This window comes from Botryllus schlosseri, chromosome 6 (genome assembly GCF_051294905.1).
Source record: "Botryllus schlosseri isolate E-star chromosome 6, Bs_hap1, whole genome shotgun sequence".
NCBI lineage: Eukaryota > Metazoa > Chordata > Ascidiacea > Stolidobranchia > Styelidae > Botryllus > Botryllus schlosseri.
In genome coordinates this window covers 8,481,327-8,505,241 of record NC_137241.1, presented here as the reverse complement: position 1 = coordinate 8,505,241, position 23,915 = coordinate 8,481,327, and the positions used below count along the sequence as shown (strand labels likewise).

The following is a 23,915-nucleotide window of genomic DNA, read 5'->3' as shown; positions in this document are numbered from 1 at the left end:
CGGAAACCACTGATTTGATTTGATTTATTCAGGTATTGAGAAAGTAACAGTAAGTAGAAAAGCCACAGCCAGCATCGTAGCAAAATAAGGATATAAAGGTTTGGCGGAGTTTATACGCCTAGGGTTGTGTCAATCTTCTCAATCCCTTTTCTCTTGCTTTGAAGTCAGAACGAGCAAAGGTGCCGTGCGGGATCTGTGATATCGTATCCAAAATGATTTGGATCCACTTCCTGTGAAGTACAATGTTCTTATAATAGCGCCCAGTAAAACGGTTACTGTGAATCAGTGGTTCTTAACCTTGCCTCCAGCGCCCCCCAAGTGGCGATTTGGATTTTGAAGGGGGCGGAAACGCTCGGGGGCGCTGAAGCAAAATGGTTTCGCAGTAGGTGGTTTAGTATAGTAAAACATATCATCAGGGTTGTAACCAAGTCACATGGTTCCGAGTCACGAGTCAATCTTACTTTTGTGGTTTTGACTCGAGTCAAGTCGAGTCATTTTCAATTCATCACCGACTCGAGTCCGAGTCCAAGTCACCGTTCAAAGGGTCAAGTCCGAGTCATAGTGTTATGACTCGAGTCGAGTCCAAGTCACAGTATTGAAGTCATGTTCAGCTCATGTTTTCAATCCTGCTTGGGTGATATCAAATTCCTAGCTTGCCAAACATGCTCATTTTGTCCCTATCAGCGTTTTGGCACGTGTTTATTTAGGCAGTTAACGGATAGGTCCTGGCCTCATTTACCGATGCTACAGATAACTTCACTAAGTTAGAACGTAAAATCAAATATCTGTCTTGTCAGTCTGATACATCACCAATTCAAGCATTCAGTTTTTATGATAAGCACATCGACGATAGCTCATAAATTGCTGATAGAAAACCAACGAGTTCACGTCAAGATACCAGCTGATAGAGAATCAACATATGCATGTTTATGTAGAGGTATTTACACCAGGCCAGCCTGCTGTAAAAGCGTGCATGCAGCTATGTGCATTGTGCAGTGACAAAAAACAGATACCTTTTGATATTACTTAAGGTTTTCCCAATGGCATCGCAGCTACAGAGCATTAGAGGAATAATTGTACAATGGGGCTGTTCAAAAACATTTTTTCAAGTTTTTCGGCTACTTCTTTAAATTGTTAGATTGCCTAAAAAAATCAAATTTGGCTCAACTCCAACCAGTAGAAACCAATGCTATGAAAAAAAATTTAGATTAATTACAAATAGAGATTTTCGAATTTTACCAATTACAACTAGAGATTTTCGAATTTTACCGGCTATCTCATGATATTGTTACATTGTGTAAAAATAGGATTCATAGCAAATTCCAACTAGAAGAAATGAAGTTATTAGAGTAGAATATTTTGGATATGAAAAAATAGTCGGCTTACTACTAGTATGTAATTATATTATATGAAAGAATTTCTCACTAAAAATACTTCATTTATTTTCAAATCCAAAATTTTCTCCTATCATATCATTGATTCTACTTTTTAAAATTGAGCCAGATTCAATGTTCTTTTTATGCAACGTAACAATTTCATCAAGTAGCCACCGAGTAAAATAAAAAAGAAGTTACTTTTGAACAGTCCTATTCTACAAATATCACACAGCATTAGTCATTCATTATTACTCACATGCACAATGCACATACCTAACAAAACAGACAGCAGATCACGTCAATGATGAGTTACACTTTAAAAATATCAAAGTGGAAAGGAGATCCTCAGATATATTAGAGCGGCATGGCCTTAGAATAAATCCACATCTACTGAATACACGTTCCACTGGTGCACTAGATGGAGGAATTGATAAGCATTTTTGAACCACACTGAAGAGCATAGGATACTCATTCTTTCGAGTCGCCCAAAAATGCAAAGAATCATCGCTTTCAAATCTACACATGAGCTTATCAGTCTCTTCCAAGTACTTGACTATCTGAGTCATTGCGTTGGGTCTAATTGAACTTTGCTTCGATTGTTTGCTTGTATAATTGAAAAGTCTCAAGTACTTTGATTGCGGAGGATCTAGTACCTCTTCGTCTGATGATTTTGTACCTTGACTGGTGATCCTGTATGAATGAGTGTCAGGCTCAGTCATCATCAACTCGATTATTTTCTGCCGCAGTGCAATTCGGGATTGTTCTGAGCAATTTAGATCCATAAGCTAATGGAAAGCAAATTTCGGATCGAACACGCATGATGTGAAGAAGATGGTGTCACCAAACGGTTTGGGATTACCGATAGGCCAATCCAAAGACTCATCAGTTGTGATCATGTTCACATTTACAAACACTCCTGCAAAACGCTTTAAAATAGAATTTTTCAATGCCTCCACTAATGCGCGCAAGTAATTGACAGTGATAGTGTGCCTAATTGCATGGTTGTAGAGTGAGAGGGAGAGCAGGGTTGGTAGTTGGTACTACCCTGATTGGCATTGGGACGCAACAATGCTGTCTGGCGAAACGAGAGGGTAGCTCAAGAGCAAAAGAGCCAGACAGCATTATTGCGTCCCAATGCCGATCTCCATAACAATGAAAAATTCGAGGCTGATTGTGGGGGTTCCAGGGCCACGAGCGGAATAACATTTATATTTTCGTAATCAGTGCGGAGTCAGCTTTCGATTGATACCCGTTTTACCAAATTTAATGCTCGCCAAGCCGGTCAAAAATGACCTTAAAATTGCCTGTTGCCAAATCGAAATTGTGACGTGAATCAATTCTTTGGGGCGTGAGATTTGGTTGTGTCGACACCATATAGGACACTATGGTACCATTGTCTGTTGTTTTTGCGGCGGCATATCTGATATCAGACGAGTGCAACGAAAGTAGTGGTGACAAATAGCGATGTCGGCAGAATTCGTCAGATGTGTTGAACTAGCCATTACGATTCGCAAATTTATTCATCTTCAAGTCATATAAAATAAGCCGAGTCATTGACTTGGGTCGAGTCATGCGTAATGACTCGAGTACAAGTCGAGTCAATTCAAATATTGACTCGAGTCGAGTCGAGTCATTTTCCCATTTCAAGAAAATGACTCGAGTCAAGTCGAGTCACAAAAAAAACGTGACTCGAGTCTGACTCGAGTCGAGTCATGACTCGAGTCATTACAACCCTGCATATCATTAACGAGTTTTCAGAGCAAATTAAGATTCGACAAAATGTGAAATCTCTGAATTTTTCGACGATGTTTGCTACATATGTTCTCTCAAAATTTACTCATCAATTTTTGACGATCTATACAAGTTTTTTACTTTTATTTCGCACTGCGCGCGAATTACCGTTGCCTAATTTTAAATTATTAGGTTCCCATCCACAACGAAAATATACGCATTATTCATCGAAAATATAAGTAGGCATTTCGGCGTCGGCTATTACCACGCCACGATGCACAAAGACACATGAAGTTTCGGCCAATATGGGACTCCGAGAGGTGTGCCAAAACATCGTCAGCGAAAAAACATTTGCTAAAAAGAATTGCCCTCATGTTCACCGTAAATTTAGATATAAATATGTCTAATTGTCCATAGGTGTATAAATGGCTCGTGCCGAATTATCATGTCGTGACAATCTGAACCCCACAGGACAAATAACATCCAGCAAATAAAAATTATTTGCCATAAGTAATATCAATTTCGAATCGTGTGCATATTTTAGTTTAGTACTGTACCTTTATGCGATTTCAATATCTTTTGACTATATAGCCAGCGGATAGGAGGCAGGGTTGTAATGACTCGAGTCAGACTCGAGGCACGATTTTCAGATGACTCGACTCGACTCGAGTCATTTTCTCAAAATACGGAAATGACTCGACTCGACTCGAGTCAATCTGTGTATTGACTCGACTTGGACTCGAGTCATTGCGCATGACTCGAAGCAAGTCATTGACTCGAGATTCAGACGGCCACTATTGGGATTTCGTTTGTTGGTACTGGTGTTGAAAATGCGACCAGAAACTGCTAAAAGTGAGGAAAATTGATATATTATAAATGCGAACTATTCAATATCACCAAACAGAGTTAAAAAAAAGTGGGTTTAGGTAGACTTTAACTGGAAATTGAGCAGTCAACACAATGACTTGGACTCGGACTCGAGTCATAATACCATGACTCGGACTCGATCCTCTGTTCGCTGACTTGGACTCGGACTTGACTCGGTGGGAATTGAAAATGACTCGACTTGACTCGAGTCAAAAATATAAAAGTGAGATTGACTTGTGACTCGGAGCCTTGTGACTTGGTTACAACCCTGAGGAGGTCACAAAATAACAACATGCAACGAAGTAATTGCACCAACGGGCCCGTCCGAATATGTTTAATTATTAATTACGTGCCCTACATTTTCCAAGACAACAGCTAATTCAACTCTACCGGTGAAGGATAAAAAATTATAGCGATATATATACATGTAATTACGAATATTTTTGACCGATTTATTCATCCATTATAAAAAACTTTCTGGGCGACCAGGCCACATAAAACTTTGCTCAACATCGAAATCACGCAACGCGGGGGTCTTGGGGGAAAGCCCCACATATACTATTGGGGCCCAGGAGGCAGACGAAGTGCTGTTACGGCCCGTCCTCTTACCCATTGTTTTTATTACAGTCTTTAAAATATGGGGTGGGAGGGGGGCGCTAGAGCACGGAAAGTTTTGAAAGGGGGCGCTGGAGGAAAAAAGGTTAAGAACCACTGCTGTAAATGAAACGACTTCGTCCGTCTATGCTCTCAAAACATATCAGGTTCTCGATATCGCATCACATTTACAATAGATTGAAAAATATTATCTAGAGTCGATTTAGATCACAGTAGTCAGCGAGTTAATTAGTTTAGCGCATCTTGAAATAACAAGTACGGCGGTTTATGTGACTAGGGCAGCGGCTCCCGAACTGGGAGGCCATAGGCGTCGCGGAGACATGTGTAAGTTGTTGCATTCTCATGCTTCTTCTGTAGTGTGTTAAGAGACTGCAAACGCAGCATATTCAACTAATAGTAAGTCGGCGGATGGCCACTTCCCTTGTCTAAAGTCTGCGCTTTAGTGTAGCTGTAGGTGTAGGACTGTAGGCCGTAGGGGTTTCATCTTATCCAGTAGTAGAACCACCAAAGTAATAAATTAACTGCTTGATATAGATATAAAATACACCTTACACATGCATGCAGAAAATACCACATTCCGCAATACTTTTTTCAAACAAATTAAAACACCCACCTACATAATGTTAAGGAATATCAGAGTGCCTCAACTTCCGCGACAAGCGCGAAAATTTTCAAAGCTAATGGATGAATTTGGTCAATAATATTGTTACTCGCAATTGTCTTGGACACCCCACTCCCCACTCCTGGGGCCTGGGGGGCTTCGTCCCCTTCGTGACCTTCGGAGAAAGTTGTCACCACTCAAAAGATCGCGCACACGTATCACAACCAAATAAAAGGGAAACTTGGTCTTTGGTGAGATGCGCACGATTCCCAATTTGCATTTATTCAATTCAATTCACATTTATTGCCTATATGCTCGTCGCCCTTGTTTAAAACATGTTTTTTATTGTTTTTAAGCCAATACATCACGAATAGTATATTGTGATGTCATAGTGGATTGACAATTGAAAATATAGGGTAAATATAGATCATTTGACGAAATATCTACGGACTATTGCTGTTGGACCGACTATTTTCAGGATTCCAACCATCCCATATCGCATACGTCAGCTCTATCGGCTGGTGATTGTCCGTAGGCTCATACAACAAGTTTTTGGAAAGTATTTACACAATTATGGCATAATTTTACAACTTAAAAAAACACAATTTTTTTAAAGTTCTTTGTTTTAAATGCAATCCTATCTGTCTTGGCGTGTCTTTTTGGCGCCGAAAAGCTGGCAGGACCCACGAATACACTTATATTCAATTCGGTACATTGGCCTATTTCTTGATTTTGATTTATCGAGAAGAGGCTACTCTCAGCTGCGCACGTGCGCAATTGTGCAGTGCTGACTCGGTCTATGCTCACAGAAAATCTAAGCTGCGCACAAAAAATCCGAAGTGATGACCTTTTTTTTTAGTCGTTTCGCACTGTTGGCCAAGGGGCCGCACAATGAGTTGGTGAGTGCGCGCAGACTCGTGGAAAATTAGACGGAACATTGGTACTCAGCAATAAAAAAAAACTGCTGAAACTATATTTCGCGCGAAACGAGAAGAAACATTTCGAGTTATAGTCATATGCTCAAAAATACTAAACCTTATATTGATTTACGAAAAATTTCGCCCGCCTGACTACGCCAGCGATTCATTTAGCGTTAAGGATCGATATGAAATTTGACCAAAGGACGTTGAGATCTCCGTACTATTTGATGTTGCTCATCCTACTTCTGCAAAGCGTGTGTTTCAACGGCAACAGCTGTCTTGAGTTCGTTATTATTAGCAATTTCTATCAGCTCAATGTATGATCGAATTGACATCACGTCGTAATCCGTATGCAATATTCCACATAATGCCGCGGTGTTATACGGGGTAAAATCATCAGCCAAATTGCTGAATTACAGTAAATTATTTCAGTAATGGCCGTTTTGAGTGAACAATATTTTGTGGTTACATATTTATTGTCAAGGATATCTAAATATCCCTGTATAATGACGGCTTATATTGAACTTTGTCAAATTGCTATTATTATAAATTATTTATTAGCAGCGTCGCGATTGATAATACGTTTTCAAAGTGCGTCGTGAAAAACAATAGTTTGGGGACCGCTGGCCAAGGGTACTTCCATGAACAGAATTAGTTTTCAGAGGCAGCGCAATATCAAGTCGCTAGATCGTGCTAGAGATTCAATAACTTATTAACTACAAGTCATCGGAGATGAGCAATTGAGCATAAAAGCAAATAAGCATGGATTTGGGTTGAAAAACTCTGGATTTGACGATTCCGGCAGAATTTGGATCGGATATGGATTTACGATTATCTTGAAGCTGGAATTGGATTTCGAATTAGATACATTTCAATATACATGCGACTTTGGAACAAATTTCGCAATTATTATATTTGTATTGGATATAGGACCGGCCATATCTGCAAGTCATGGGTCACAGTTTGTGTACGGCATCGCACCGCAAGGTACTATTTATGATCTCATAACTTCACCTTCAAATATGTCGACAGGCCGTTGTTGCGAAGATTAACAAAATGCATCCCACGTTTTCTACAGAGAAGTGACAACGCTTCAGTCTGCTCAAAGAAAGAGTATATATTATGTAATATTACTATCTTTTTTTATCGTCAATGTTTGAAGACTTACTAAGCGCTGATATGAATCGGTTTCTTTAGAGAGCGATCCTGTTTCGCCAAGTTGATTCGATTCCGCATAAAAATAGTTCAAGTTCACCAAACCCATAAACATACCTCTCGATAATGTTTTCATTTCTGAGAGGCAGAAGCAAACATGTTAGTGTTTCTAGCAAAACAATTGTTAATATTGACTCACCATTATGAGAAAGATCCAACTCCCGTAATAAAGGCATCTTTTGAAAGGCTACGTCATCAATGTGAACGATTTTATTATTACTGAGTGATAGACGACGCAAGTTTTTCAGGCCATCGAAAGTAGCTGAGTTGATTGTCGTTAACTGGTTTCCTACGACAATTGAAAATATTAAAGATACTGAAATATGCAGAGTCGATCAGCCTACACAACAAATATCGTAGTGATGCACAAGACCTAAAAAGGCTATAAGTGTCACTGAAATATCTTGGATTAATAATATTAACTCAGGTTCAATAAAACAGGGCGTTCTCTTTTCACGCAATCGTACTGGATTCCATTTGAGAAATTCCGAAGTGATCGTCATCGAAAATTTTGCGTGTAGAATCGATTGGGTTGCAAATGGACGACTACTTCAAAACTTAGTCCTAAGAGGACTAAGGTGTAAACTCAACAAGAAATAACCAGCGGGGGAGTTAGCATAGTAGCTTATCTTCCCACGTGTCGCTGTTCTGACGGCGACAAAAGCCCGGAAAAAGACGCGATGAAAGAACGCACTCACAAAGAATGGAAAGAGCAAATAAAGAGCCGCGGAATAGAGAGTAACTTCGAAAGAGATCTGTGCCACCGGGCACTAGGTCGAGGTGGATGCTAGTTTAAGATACCGCAACTGGTCGTTCGGCATCATCCTATCTGTTCATTACATCCCATTGCACCTTATCGCATTGTACATTGTGTGTGTCTTGATCAGATGAAAATATAATCTGACGTCTATTGACTGATTGAACCCGACGTATCTTATTCAACGGACATGTTGCGACGCTAAAAGCAAATGACAAGATAATTTTCAAAAATTTGTCATCGCATGGACCAGCCTCATCTAAACCGTAATATTGTGTTCCAATATTTGTCCACGGCTCAAGTTCGATAAAACTATTTAGAAGTAATCGTGCATAGCGGTAATCACTTTTCCACTTAATCGTAATCGAATCCCGGTAGAGTTTGGTGTTATCGTTATCGCAGTCGTAATCGCGAGTTTCAGAAGTAAACCTAATTGAAATCGATTACGTTGATGCAATACGTAGTCTTACAGATCGGTAATAACCAAACAGTGAAATCATACAAAGTCACAGCATATTATATATAATTTAATTTTACTATATGTATAAACTATTGAACATTGGCAGTCAATAAAATACATTGGGAGGGGGTAAAATGCCAAAGCCATAAATAGTAACCATTATATAATTCAAATTCGCGTTAGTCATGGATAATAATGTCTTATTAATATTACTCATTTAACATGTCATCATAGAGCGTCTGTCTAAATTCTAAAAGGTATAAATAGAATTAAGTTATCCGTAGATTGTTCAAGGTAAACCATTACCCGATAAATCCAAGGATTCTAATCTTTTGTTCGATCGAAATGCGCCGTCCAAAATACGCTCCAAGTTATTCGAAGTGAAATACAGGTGCTTCAAGCGATAAAGTCCTGCGAGCATTCCTCCGTCCAATTTTCTAATCCTGTTCAGCGAGAGACGCAAGTTTTCCAAATTTGGCATAGCCGCAAAGGTACCGGCACGCAACGCGGTGATGTTGTTCAACTCCAAATTCAGATATTGTGACTGAAAGAAGGAAGAATCAGTTAGATATGGACATCTGAATGCCGCCACACTTATAAAGATCATTCGTCTTACTCTGGTGAGACCTCTGAAAGTGAAATAACTCAATTCTTCTAAGTGGTTCTCCGCTAATGTCAAATAGACAAGCTCGTTTTGCTGGGAAAACGAGAATGGCTCGACTGTTGCAATGTCATTTCGCCCCAGGTTTAAGTCTTTCAGACCGAGTAGTCCTTCAAATGTGCGCTTCCCTATTTCCTTCACTCTGTTCATTCTTAGATTTAACACCTGGTGAGAAGGAATCTATTCATATAACAATTGTTACCAAACACATTGGCGGCAAGCACATACCTCTAACGTAGGTACTGTACGAAAGACACCATCTTGAATCGTTTCCAAATCTGCGTTTTGTAAATTGAGCTGGTAGATCGGTTCGGCAGATGTAGTGCGTGGCTCATCGTGTAATATACCAGTCCCGACCTCAACATCTGCTTGCACTGTCATTAGTTCATACAATTCATTAGTACCTGATTCTGCACAGTTATCCTTATATCTCGTATATAGTAACAAGTCGGGGATGAATATATTTCAGGCCAAAAGAAGCCATAATTTACTGTGAGCTTATAAATGTCCGACGTCATTCTATTGTGACACTATTGATTAATTCACCTTTTAAGCAATGAAAATCGGAAATTGCGTACATGCAGCACGTCCAAGGGAGGAGAAAAGCGTTCCTTGATCACAAAAGATGGCTTGCAGTGTTTACACCGGCATGCCAATTACGTATGATCTAAAGGTCAACTTACGTGATGCCGTGCTCGATGAAACTGTGTTATTTCATCTTATGAGTTTTTGAATCGCTTATCTAACATTCATATCACAATTATCTGACAAAAAACACCGTGAAAAATATAAATAATATCGTCCATATCGGTGTTTCTTAAACACTTTTACTCGGGTACCATTTTTTGTTGGTATACAGTTGCCGTGCTACCTAAAGTTTTACCAAAACAACAGCTAAAACATCTCAAACCTTCCACTGGCGTTGGCGGACCAACCAATGTCTCGTAAAGGAAGGCAGATGTTAGTTGCGTCAATTTGCGTCCGTCGCAGCGAACCATCACTCTGTCTGTACCACCAGCCGACTTTTTGACGGGAGACGAAGTCATTTCGTACCGTCTACATTTCCTATCTAAAACAGAAGAAGAATGACAATGAATTTATAGAACAATAGGCTGTAAAATGTAACTATTACTTAAATATTTTCACGGGTGGATATTGCCTCTGCTTCGGGAATAGCTAGCAAATCATACCAGTATATCGCACTAGGAGTTTGAACGACTCAAGGCTCATTTCTTCGTTACTACAAATAGGGTTATCGTGATAACAATGTCTCAGTGATAGGATTTCCTTGAATGTTAAAATCACTGATTGCAATCTCGCCGATGACGATATGTGACTGAAGCGACTAATGAAAGAATGGCTTACAGAAAAGGCGAAGTCAATTTATCGATACTTATCAAAATGAGACTGAGGTTTGTAGAAATTCATTGCCCCTTCAGGGATGTTCTTACTCATACGGCAGTGAAATGGAACTTGTACACTTACCTGTATCCGTTGACGATGTTGTTGCAATCAAAAATATGACCACGTGCAATACTCTGTCGCAGATCATTTTGTCGGTATAATACTTGATGAATGAATATATTTATATAATTCTGCTGACAATATGTATAGGATTACCTTGAAATTTTGGGCCGAACACTCGCCGTTTATTTGTTTCAGTTGAAATCGCAAGACTTTTAAATGTAGATAACTTCATCACTTCTAATCAAATCCTTCATAACGATGTTTCCTCTATTCCACAACAGTGACCAAGAAATATCTGTGTCCGACTGACTACACCCGCACCTGATGGTTTTATTTTGTCGAGTCGCAAAGATCACAGTTCCAAGAAATTAAAGTGGGATAATTTCCAGATTACACCTAAATTTATAGATGACCCGCCATGACGTGACATTATGATTGACGTCAGGTTCGCATCGCATCGCCTCAAGATATGCGTTGGCACATCATAGCGACAACAAACACATGCAAACGATAGCCAACAGCTTAATGACAGGATCACGACACGTCACGGAAGACCAATTCACAGATCACCTATTACGCCTGTTTCAAGCTTCACTCTGGGTCGATATACTTCTCGAACATATTCTTACTGCAGAGGATCTTATTTAACATAATTGTTCGCATTTGCTGCCAAATCGTGAAAAACTATATACTTTTAATCATTGCATTTCCTGCAGGCTCCAACTGAGATATATGTTATGCCAAGCCTGGTGCCGGTCGTCGCCTATGCAATATGCATGCATGCTTATAGTCATATACGGTCCAAACATAGGCTTATCCATCCCAAACTCTACCGGCAAAGTATTGCAATTTTTCTTAATAAATTGTGTACTGTATACAAATACGACGATTTTTCGTTAATCGACTATCTACGGAGATACAAAAATGATCATAATGAAATGAAAGTCCTTTTTATGGCGAAGTTTGGACCGTTAGACGTAATTTAAAATTTGACGTGCATCTTACAGTCGAAAATGCAACTGCACTGCGTATTTGTCTATAAAAACCTAATGCGGAAATCGTTTTGTAACGACTTTGAAAATCATTACAAGGATTGGAAATGAATTTCAGTATTGAAAAGATACTAATTCAATGATTTCGGTTTACAGCTATCGGTATAGTGTAGCATGCTGATAATCTGGGCTATATCGTTGCTTGTTAGGCATTGGTCCTGTTTTCTGATTATATGATCATGATTATTTTCTGTATCATATAGCACGGTAATCAAGGTGTTTCGACATCAATGGTCAATGTCCAAATTGACCATTGGTTATTTTACCTCATGACGAAGGGCCAAAATAGCACTAAGTCATCATCAATCAAATGTCGGCCGTGGACCACCCATTCAGTTATTAAGGTAACGTTTGAGGGATTCGCCCTACCACTTTGTTATCCACCATATGATATGAATTACATTTATATATAATTAATCTTGAAATTTTCTTCGCGCTGCGCGCGATTCAATGTGACTTCGTTTTTCCATTTCAATATAGTAGCGCGCTTTGCAATCTGAGCTCCACAGTACAAATGCGAACAGCAGGGAAAATGATACGCCCCATATACAAATAACAACTCGAAATCGCGTGCTTCTCACGAATGAAATTTGTTTCTGGTACATTTGGACGATTTCAACATCTCTCCAGTCTACAGGCAATCCTCATGGCCGTGCATGGGAGGTCGAGAAATAACAGCATGCAACTAATGACGTGGACATAACAATTTGCTCACCCGAAGTTGCGTCATTTATTTATAACTTGCCGCAGATTGTCGAAAATACTCCCTCCATCAACTCTACCGGGGAATCTGATCACGTGGGTTAAGGAAGGATAAATAATTGATATCAATATATTAAACTGTTAATATTTATAACGAAATTCATCCGTGAACCTGAAAAGATTTACGCCCTTCGCACGATAATAGCACATCCCAGTACCAATTCATAACATGACCGCTCACGATTTCGGTTCGTATAGTAAGCCGATATGAAAAAGTAGGAGTTCACTGGAAATGGACATCATAGACAGTGTAACATGGGTATTTGGCGTTCGCGTTCAGCAGCTACTTCATTACGGCTAAGCCGTGGAATGCGGCCGTATACGTTACCTAAGTAACCGGAATGCGGCCATGAATACCCAAAAGGTTGGCCACCCCTGATACATAGGATCTACCTACACAGACATATTCCCATTCCATATTACTTAGCCATAGGGATTTGGTTTTTAATGTGGCACTATTCACGAATCCCCAGTCGACATTTTCTGGCACAAAATAATTCGAAACTTGGGACATGAAACTGTGAGTAATTCAAGGTCATGCCTTGCCATACTGCTAAACTTCGTCTACTACAGTGGTCGGGAACCTATGACTCGCGAGCCATATATGGCTCTTTTGGGTATAAGATAAGGCTCTTTAACTAATTTTTAATTTTGTAATAAATTTATCAATATTGCAGCAACTTGATAGTAAATTTTCATTACGTCTAGAATAATTATCCTCGTGGAAGTCTGAACATGTCCTGAGAGGTCAAAACAGTGGTATCCAGGGTTAGGGGCTCGTATCCCCCTTTTCAAAATCCTCCACTTTTTAAGTTCCTGTCGGATTCAGTACGACAATTACATTCGATTAATATCAGTGATTATAAATTCTAAGCTATTTACGTGGGTTGCGCTATCACAGGTGTGGCTTGGCCCGTCTGTGCCTCGCCTATATGTGCATTACCTCTACTTTCGAGCTTTATTTCCGAACAATAGATTTGAAAATTGCTTCATTTTAGGAGTAAAAATGTTTAAAATCTAGTCATTCTTGAACATAAATAGAAAATACCAATATAATCATTGAAGGTTTCAATGTATGTACTGCTGTAGTGACCATGTTTGGTCCCACATACGCAAGTGATCAGAGAAAATATATATGGCGCGCACTACGAATTCCATGTATTAGTGCTATCAGTAGCCTACGTCACGAATTTTCAGTTGTGACATTATAGTTGATACATATTTATGTCTCTTTGGGTGTAACATTTGAATATAATGGGTCAATATGGCTCTTCAGTATTGTAACACAATGGGAACGCAGCGTCGATAGGGCAATTTCTAGCCGCACTGAAATTCTAAAAAACGTTGTCGATTTTTGTATTCGTGGATGATCTCGTGTGTGTGTGTTGGGGGGGGGGGGGCTATTGTGATCACCTGGAAAGGGGTTCTATTTTCGAAGCCAAGAACAGCAACTACAACAACAGTAACAACAATAACTGAGTTATAATTGTGTAATTACTTTCGAAAAAAAACACGTAGTATGGACCTTGGGACGACCTGCGCTAGATATAGTCGACGTAAGTGCGATATGGAATGGCTGAGACCCTCGAAATCATCGTCGGCTCAACAGTTATAGCATATATTATATAGTTATGTATAAATGGAATGCAATGGATGTTGTGATGATGATGTCCGCCGAACGTAAAAATGCTGGATGACGGTGCAGTCCTGGTCAAAGATCTTTGGGCCCGTTCAAGACATGGATCGGAAACCATTTTTGTGAAAGGAGCCAATTTGACCATATATATTTTAGCTATGATTCTTAAGGAACCACATAAACAACATCAATATACAGTGACGTCACAATTACGTATTCGTGACGTCATGACAAAAAACGAACCTGAGGTTGTATTGCGGCAAAATTTGAGCCAGAGTTGACCTGAAAATCAGTAAAAATGTTTTATCGTCGATCCGATCACCTGCCTTCCTCACTTATATATATTTCCATATTCCTGATGGCGAGAAATATGAATAGAATAAGTAACAGCGTAAAGGCATGATCTAGCACTTGTACATTGCGGTAATAACTTTGCAATCGCGTTGAAATTAACATCGTGCATGCGGTGAATGATTTCTACTGCAAGGACTGACAATTAAATGGATGTATTACGTCTGAATTATGGCAACTCGTTGAATGTGATTTATTTGTACCGATGTCTGACGGCATCAAGTTTAATGGGGATAAATTGATTACATATGACCAATAAGTCAGATTCATTTCGTGGTGAAATTGATACCATGTGGAATACCTTCAGTCGAATACCTTAAGTCATGGGTCACATGAGGTCCGACGGTTCACCGCCCCAATTCTAGGTTTTGTAAGACTACGCTTATGCGGAACTGATGGCGACGTGGAGCCTATATAAGCCTCCAATACATGAGTATGGAACTGGAGGGGGGCCATCAGTGTTGACTGTTAGACAGTATAGACAGACATTGCGTCCGCACGCTTTTGTATGACGAAGCTTGATTGGCGATGTCGTTGTGAGGTGATTGAACAATGAACACAGCGATAACAATCAGAACTCCACGCACACGTACAATACGAAAGTCTATAACCTTTACAAACGGCCGCGTCGAAAAGTGTCGAATTTCAGTGTGGCGTAGTATCTTCAAAATATCACGTGACTTACCTCACTAGCATTACAACTAATATGACACTGTGATAACTATCACTGCGTTAAAATTATATTATTATAGTTATTACTGTGAATAATATTGCCTACGAAATGTCATCAATTGTACAATATCACGGAGATAATAACTTCTGTTTGGTCAACCACATTCATATTTATTTTCAATATCGATAATTTGTTTAATCAGTAGAGCGATTTTCTGACATGTCAAAATGAGTAAAATTTTGTCAAAATTGTACCGTTAGGTCAAAAATTGTCAAAGTTGTTTACAAAGTCAAAATGATTTTGCAACCTCCATTTCGGTTGCATCGTAGATGTTTGTACTATCGATGAACCATAGCCTATATAAAGGCTATGGATGAACTTGTCATTTGACATTTTACAGCTTGTAGACTTACTTAATAGGCCTACCGTTGTAGACGGCCCATTGGTCCGTGGACATATGAGCATGCGACATTGCAGCATGCGACACTTCGGCATGCGACAATTTGGCATGCGTCACATGAGCATGTGGGTTAAATTACGGGTTAGGGGTAGGTTAGGTTAGGTTTATGGTTGGGTTAGGGTTAGGGTTTAGGTTAGGTTAGGCTAGGTTAGGTTAGGTTAGGCTATGTTTCGGGTTAGGGTAAGTTATTGGGTTATACACTCACATGCTGAAGTGACGCATGCTGATGTGTTCCATGATGAACTGTCGTTTTCCATTGTGTCGCATGCTCATATGTCGGGCAACCCGGCCCATTGTCTACTCATTGCGAATCATAAACGGTCAAATGAAACAGATAGATTGACATGGTGGTATGCTCAACGTGCCGCAATATCCTAACTGCAGTAAGACTGCGTGGGCATTGGTTCTTATATCAACGATGGAAAATTGTGACGTAGACATCATTGTCAACCAACAACTGCTGCTGTTGAACGTTCTTTCTCCATTCTTGGCAAGCTACTTAGTAAGGACAGAACTTTCTACCCCAAAATGTAGGAAAAAATTGTTCGTTGTTGTTGTAATACAACAACAAATTTTAATTATTTCTACCATAAGGCGTGATGCAACTACTGGAATTTTTCCTAGGTCCAGATTTCGTTAGAATAAAGTTATTTTGTGTGAAGATTTGTCAGTTTTTAGGTCAAAAAAGTTTTTTCAGAGCAAATTACTTTGTAAGCACAGACAGTTCCAACGAGAAATGAAGATAAGTGGTACAATTCTAGCATTATGTTGGGAAACACCTAATTTACATACATGAGGTCAAAATTTGGTCAAAATTAAGTTTTTTTAGGTAAAAATGTCAAAATCTTCGTTTTTTTAGGTCAAAAAAATCGCCCTACTAATCAGTAATCATGATAAGTTCGTTGGACATTTTTCATCGGATATCATTGGAAACGATATGCCGTCATATTCTCATGGAATCGCAAATTCTTCCAGCGAAAGAGAAAGTACTAATATCGATTAAGACTTTGAGGAATGTAACTGCATACTTCCATACTTTCGGATTCTATACGTCCATAGAACTACGTGCCAACTACACGCGACGCGATGATACGCATCCCTGTGAATACATCAGTATGGCGAAAAACTCAAAATTGTATCGTTAGGTCAGCAAATTGACAAAGTTGTTTACAAAGTCGATATGTTTGCAAATTGCATCTCGCTGGTGTCGTAGAGATAGCACTGTTGATGAACTTAGATATTTTACACCTTGTAGCCTACTTGTATGGATCTACTGACTGTTGCAGATGGCCGATTGTCTACTCATTGCGAATCATAAACCATCGAATAAAACAAATAAGTTGACATTGCGTGATGATCAACACACATAAAAGGGAGTGAAATTTTTCGAAGGTACAAAGTTTTTACATCAATGCAAATAGTTAATCCAGACAAAAGTTCTCCGCGCCCATTTATACATTCATTCCATGCTCTGATTCGTCTGGTCATATGTATATTACTGATTATTAACAGATACGAAATCAAGCTACTCGAAGTTTCGACACCAGACTGCGACAACGTTGGCATTATACAGTACTAACATAACCAATAAGTCATTCCAAGACAACCGCGAAGTCGCCCAGGCTTTCGTTTCCGTTTTTAGAAATAGATTAGCTGCGGATAGGATCACATTCTCGACTGAATCATCCCATTTATCTTTGGCCAAATGATCTTAATAGAGTAGGTTCATTCTGTCGTAATTTACCGTGGGCGTAGCATGATATAAAATTGGAATAATCTGGAAAATGTGGTTAACTGTGCTGTACAATTAATTGTCTTTTAGACCTATATAGGTAGTGTTGCCATATGCTCTTTATATCTGATCCTTATTTTGAATGGTATTGGTAAATCGGATAGATTTAACCGCTCCATAGGCGCCGACTTTCATTTTTGCCTGTGGTGGCGGCAGGCACGTAGCCAGGGATTGTCGAAACCCCACCTTTTGAAACGCAAAACCCCTTCCTTTGGAAATGACCATTCTGACGCTAATATTAAGTTGCAATTCAACAAGCCGTGTTATCAGTGTTACGCGGGCCCTATTAGCGAGATTATTCTGTGCACGCATGTCGCATCACACAGTGTAACGCGACGCGATATGATTGCGAAAGTACGTCATTGATTGTCGCGCACTCGGCATTCGTTGCTGGACTGAGCAGTAACACGGCGCGACAATTCTGGAACACGAAAGACAGGCAAGAATGATGATTACAAACGCGCGCGGCCAATCAGTAATTATTCCTTACCGCCAACGCAATGGGTTTTTACTTAGTATTAAAGTAGCTCACATCGCGACAATTGGTTGCTGATTAAAACATCGATTTTGATTGCATTGCTGCATTTCCCGATTAACGTTCGCAAAGCATAATTGGATTAATATTATGGGCACTGGAATAAATTCCAACTAGCAGGCACACACAATAAAACACTGTTCAACTTTGCGCTACGAATATATTTATCACAAAAATGGTTCACAAAATATTTTAAACGCGGCTTGCGGCCCTCATCGATACAAATAATGCACTTTAATTTGTAGAAGGTGAACGTATATTTGGTCGACAAATCGCGATAGGAGATGGTGTTTCTCAGAGCGCGCGATGAAATCTACGTTTCTAGCGATGAGGTCGAATTGGTAGATCTAAGAAGGATCGTCAGTTTGCTGAAATCAGCATCAGTACGCTGTGCGAAATACATAGTAGTGATCAATTTTATCGAACTGTACAATCGGCCGGCAAGGTTGCGCTGATAACGAAATCCCAGACATGCCGCAAACCTTCAATAATTACAATTACAGGGTGCGCTAGTCAACCCAGATTCGGCAATGACAACGAACACAATTTGTTCCGACGCGGGCATAAGTTTTAATCAAAAAGATACATAAACACAAACAATATTACACTCAGAGATTGTTACTGTTTGGCGAAAGTGATTCTGCAGACGGTAGTAGGCCTGCATGCGGGGGCGCTAAATCATACCACCGCCGATAGTACCAATGAGACATCGATGACCCATTTCGCATACAAATGATTCTCACTAATTTTCAGAACGCAGCATCGATAATACGAATTAGTGAATTGGCATTTCAAAAGCACTGGATTTCCAGTTTTGAATGAGAAACTCACTGGCTACGCAGCCAGGGTTTTAGTACCGACAACGCGCTGGTTATTCAGCCCGGGACCTACGGCAGACGCAAGTCCCGATCTGCCAGTCGAATTTGATCGTGAAATGGTGCGATTTTAATTATCCAGGTGTTATTGCTGCAAGAGCATTATGGCTGGACAGCGCACATGCCGCAACCTTGTCAATAGAAATACAAATCCCGATGGTTTGAAATTCGATCCGCGACATAGTTGTGTCCGATAGAGTCCGTCCATCAATGAAGTTTATTGAAACTTAAAAAGTTCCCGCTCAAAATAATCGAATAAATTCATAATTTCCGCCACCGAGAATCTCTTGTTGCATCAATATTTGATAACATAATTCAACGCCGTGCACGGCACAATGCACAGTGTTAAGATCAAACACTGATAAGTGTCTTCGAGGGAATACGAGTGTGTAAAGCAGACAAGAATTAGCAGCCTAGAGATGATAGCAAACGAGAAAGCGCGCATCTAATCAGTAATTCCTCAACTTGCGTATGGCACAATGGAGTTCCGAGTCTGACGTCGCGACAATTCTTTGCAATTGAATATGCGCACTTGGCGCAGGAATGACTTTCAATTCGCAGGCATGCACAAACACACTGTCCTATTTCGCGGTCCAATTAAAAAGGCTATCACGAAACTAACTCAAGAATTATTTTGTAAACGAATATGCGTGCAGATACAATTTAATTGAGAGAAGTATAACGTGAATTCGCTCGTCCGGTAGAGAGAGCTGGTGTTTCTCAGATCACGCGTGTCGAAATCGACGTCGTAAACGAGGTCGCGTCGATTGTGTGATTACTAATAACGGATTACAATTTATTTGGCCGTTAAGCACTAGTTTAAGCTGCGTATACAATTAGTCGCGCGCTTATCGGTTAATAGTAAATGGTTGACATTTACGCGATAATCACAGACTCGCTAATTGACAGCACAGACGGCGGGCGTTTAAGCATTTTGTATGGGGTGGCCGCCACCCCATCCGTCCCATAATTATGTCATGGGGTGGCTGCGCCACCCCGCCACCCCGTAACTCGGCGCCTATGAACCGCTCTATATACATTTACAAAGAGACCGTTACATAATAACTAGGGCGGTTTTTTTTACCTAATAAAGGAAAATTTTGACATAAAAATCAAAATTTTGACTTTTTTTGACCTAAACTAACTGAATTTTGACCAAATTTTGACTTAACGTATGCAAATTAGGTGTTTTCCCACATAATGTTAAAATTGTACCACTTATCTTCATTTCTGGTTGGAACTGACTGTCCTAACGAAGTAATTTTGCATTAAAAAACGTTTTTGGCTTTGAAACAGGCAACCTTTTGCACGAAAAAAACAATATTTTAACTAAATCTGGCCCTATAAAGAATTCCAGTGGTTACAATATGTATTATGATAGAAACAATTGAAAAATTTTGTAGTACAACGAGAGATACTTTCCTACATTCTTGGGTAGAAAGTGCATGTCCTTACTAAGAAGCTTGCCAAGGACGTTCAACAGCAGCAGTTGTTGGTTGACAACACTCAAGTTGTGCGTACGCTACTGGTGACACACCGTGTTGCTTCATTCTGACAATGTTGTCTACATCACAATTTTTCATCATGCGCTTCTTAATATAAAAATGATGCAATGCGCAAGAAGTCTTTCTTCAGTTAGGATATTGCGGTCCGTTGACCATAACACCATGTTTACCTACTTGTTTTATTTGACCGTTTATGATTCACAATGAGCAGACAATTATCCGTTTACAACGGTAGGCCTATAAAATAGGCTGCAAGCTGTAAAATATCAAATGATAAGTTCACCGACAGTGCAAAATCTACGATGCGAACGAAATGCAGACGTCAAAAAAATTTTGACTTCATGAAAAATTTTGACAAATTTTGACCTAACGCTACAACTTTGACAAAATTTTGACAAATTTTGACATGTCAAAAAAAAAAACCGCCCTAATGATAACAAACAGGGCTAGGCACAACGCCCAACAGACGACATCACAACGACGACTGAAAAAGGGTGGGTAACAAACTTCACACGCAAATATACCAGAGATGAGCAATGAGCATGGATTTGGATTTGAGAAAAAAACGAATTTGGTGATTTTTGCCGGATTTGGATTAGATATGGATTTACAAATAATTTGAAGAAGGATCTGGATTTGAACTTGGATATAAAATATCTGAAACCTTTCAATTTCCCTGCGACTATTGAACACATTTCAGTTGTTATCAGATTTGGACGTGGATTTAGACGCGGGACTGAATTATTTATGGATTTGGATATGGATATAAAACTTCGGATTTGGATTGGATTAGGATAAAGATATTTAAATCCGCTCATCTCTGATTAACATACCTGAACGCCATCCGTTGAGATCTGGTAGAAAATGGAGTCTACCCAAGCTATCTAAAAAAAGCCAGAGTACTCCCTGTACACAAAGCTGGGGATAGAACTAATGTCACCAACTACCGTCCGATATCTGTTCTCCCATGCATCGGGATTGTATTCGAAAAGTTGCTCCTCTCCCGCCTGTCCTCATTCCTCGCCAAAATGTCTGTCATTTCCCCTCAACAATTTGGCTTCCGAAACAAACACCAAACCGCTCATGCCCTCCTAACAGTGGCCGAACAGTACTATGATATCTCAGAGAAGCGAAATGTGGGATATAGCATTTTTCTCGACCTAAAAAAAGCGTTTGACTGCGTAGATCATAAAATTCTCATCTCGAAATTGGCGCGTTACGGACTTCGAGGCCAACAACTTGAGCTCATGAAAAGTTACCTCACTGGACGCCAACAAATGGTTGCGATCTCAGACACCCTGTCCTCTCCTCACCCGGTGACCTGTGGTGTGCCCCAGGGCTCAGTACTTGGACCGGTCCTTTTCACCTTATATGTCAACGACATTTTTGAAACCTCCTCATTGAACACCACACTGTTCGCTGATGATACTCACCTCCTCTCTTCCGCATCTTCGACGGCAGAGCTGGATGCCCTGACTGGTGACCAAATGCCCCAAGTCCATGAGTGGACGGCCCAGAACAACCTTTGCATAAACGCCTCGAAATCGCAATTGCTGACAGTCAATTCAAAAAATAACCTAACCGTTAATATCGCTGGTCAGCCCGTTTCCAACACAGATAATGCCAAATATCTCGGAGTTTTACTGGACTCGAACATGTCCTGGAAGAGTCATATTCAGTCCCTAGAAACTAAATTATCACCGAAGTGCGGCCTGTTCTACAGCCTTGGGCGCTTCATGCCAGCATGGGTTCTCCTGATACTCTTTAAATCCTTAATCCAATCGAAGTTACATTATGGCATCCTCTGTTGGGGGGCTGCCAGTAAAACTGCACTCAAGCCACTGCAGAAACTACAGCATAAAGTGCTCCGAATCATAGCTAGGGCCCCAAAGGGGCCTGGCTGCCCATCCAATAAGTCGCTGCTGAAGAGATTCGGCGTCCTAAACATAGAAGATATGCGGAAACTAGAAATCGCCAAGTTTATGTATCAGTTTCACTGCGGTCGTTGCCCCGAATATTTCAATGACTTCTTTACCTCTGAATCAAAAGCGCACAAGTACAACACACGCACGTCCACGTCGTCCAAATATCATATGATCGACCGAAAAGATCATCGCTCCATCAAATATGCCGGACCTGATGTGTGGAACAGTATCCCGCCGGCCATCCGACAGTCGACGAGCATGTCCACATTCAAGTCGAAATACAAGCAATTACTACTAAATAAATACAGTCCATCCTCAAGATTACCGGACCACGACTGACCTGTCGATCTCGCTTCCCATGACATGCCGCCCTATTTCTTGTCGCTTTCTTTTTCTATACTGTATTCTTTACTTTCATTCAGTGTGCATGCCTCCTCTTTACTACGCCTAGGCCAAGGTGGGTGTCCGATTCCATTGACAAATCCAAGTCGCTTCGACATCTTCCTGTCTATTCAGTGTATCGCATTTTTTGTGGTGTATTGAAGTGATAAAATTGCTAATAAACCAATGATGATGATGATGATGGTACTTCCCGTAACTAAACCGCCGTGCTGGTTCGTAAGACACAGTTCCTTCATGATATCGATTGACAGCTATCTAAAACTCATTCTCTCTCTTGGACACGTCGAGAAAGAGCAACAGTGAAGAAATCCGTTCCAGTAATTTCGCAAAGGGTTAGGAAATTCGTGACCTGGATAACACAGAGATAGCATGCGAAGGTACCTTTCGCGATAACATTTTAGCTTCAGTACAAATTAGGTAACTTTACGAGGTCAATGGCTGCTGCCAAAATGTTTTTTTTTCGCATTTAATTTGAGATCACATCATGCTTAAGCGCCGTTCCCCTTGGTGTATTTTCAACCCCGTCACTGCGTTGCGACTCTGCAAATTGGGAATTTCTAGATGGAATCATTTTGCATTGCAGCACCAATCATATCCCGGCGACATCACTGTTACGTACCGAACGGTTGCTGCGATTGTGGGGATTGCACTGCACGATCAGGTTTTTGACTGTGGCAATCACCTTACGTATTTATTTAGTTTTTTACTTTGTGAGAAAGAAATAGATAGAATGCTACGGTCGGATAACGTAATAACCCTAGACTACGCGTTTCTTTACCTCAATAAACTCAGTGTCAGTGTCAGTTAGTCAGTCAGTTATCATCAATTTCATCAATTCAATACACCACACGACTACGATACAATGAAAAGATATGAAGATGTCGAAACGACTTGGGGTAGTCACTTGGCCCTATAGGAGGCGATGTAGATAGGAGGTATGCACACTGAATGAAAAGAAGATACCATAAAATGACAAGCTACAAAATAAGGTGGCATGTGACGGAAGGCGAAATCGATATGTCTGGTCGTGATCTCACACACTTGAGGACTGACTATAGTATTCATTTAGTAGAAATTGCTTGTATTTCAACTTGTGTGCGGACATACTCGACGACTGTCGGATAGCTGGCGAGATGTGCTACTGTACCACACTTCAGGCCCGGCATATGTTGTAGAGCGATGATCTTTCGCGTCGACCATATGATAGTTCAGTGGTTCTAAACTTTTTTTTACTCCAGTGCCCCTCTTCGAAACATTGCCTTGGTCAGGCGCACCCG

The 23,915-nt window shown here is 40.2% G+C and overlaps 1 protein-coding gene and 1 long non-coding RNA gene across 2 annotated transcripts in view; both read right to left on the bottom strand.

Annotated features, from left to right (window-relative positions):
• Positions 1 to 23,915, bottom strand: part of LOC145440858 (uncharacterized) — a 68,481-nt gene that overhangs the window by 6,194 nt on the left and 38,372 nt on the right. The window contains exon 2 of the long non-coding RNA XR_013915638.1: positions 21,424 to 22,824. This is a non-coding gene — a long non-coding RNA (uncharacterized LOC145440858). The remainder of the gene's footprint in view (positions 1 to 21,423; positions 22,825 to 23,915) is intronic.
• LOC145440850 (uncharacterized) lies at positions 11 to 11,018 on the bottom strand. The gene is made up of 9 exons (XM_080318615.1): positions 10,689 to 11,018; positions 10,114 to 10,272; positions 9,432 to 9,577; positions 9,159 to 9,368; positions 8,849 to 9,086; positions 7,465 to 7,614; positions 7,279 to 7,403; positions 7,125 to 7,208; positions 11 to 230 (listed from the first exon to the last, which is right to left on the bottom strand). The coding sequence occupies exons 1-9, from the start codon at positions 10,753 to 10,755 to the stop codon at positions 165 to 167; spliced, it is 1,245 nt and encodes a 414-aa protein (XP_080174741.1). The 5' UTR covers positions 10,756 to 11,018; the 3' UTR covers positions 11 to 164.

Bases quoted from the DNA above. Each gene is read 5' to 3' on its own strand.
- LOC145440850 (XM_080318615.1), bottom strand. From the start codon at position 10,755: ATGATCTGCGACAGAGTATTGCACGTGGTCATATTTTTGATTGCAACA. The intron at 9,578-10,113 runs GTTTGAGATGTT...AACTAATGACAG, and splicing joins TCCGCCAACGCCAGTGGAAG to TGCAAGCAGATGTTGAGGTC. The intron at 7,615-8,848 runs GTAATGGTTTAC...CAATTGTCGTAG, and splicing joins AGAATCCTTGGATTTATCGG to GAAACCAGTTAACGACAATC.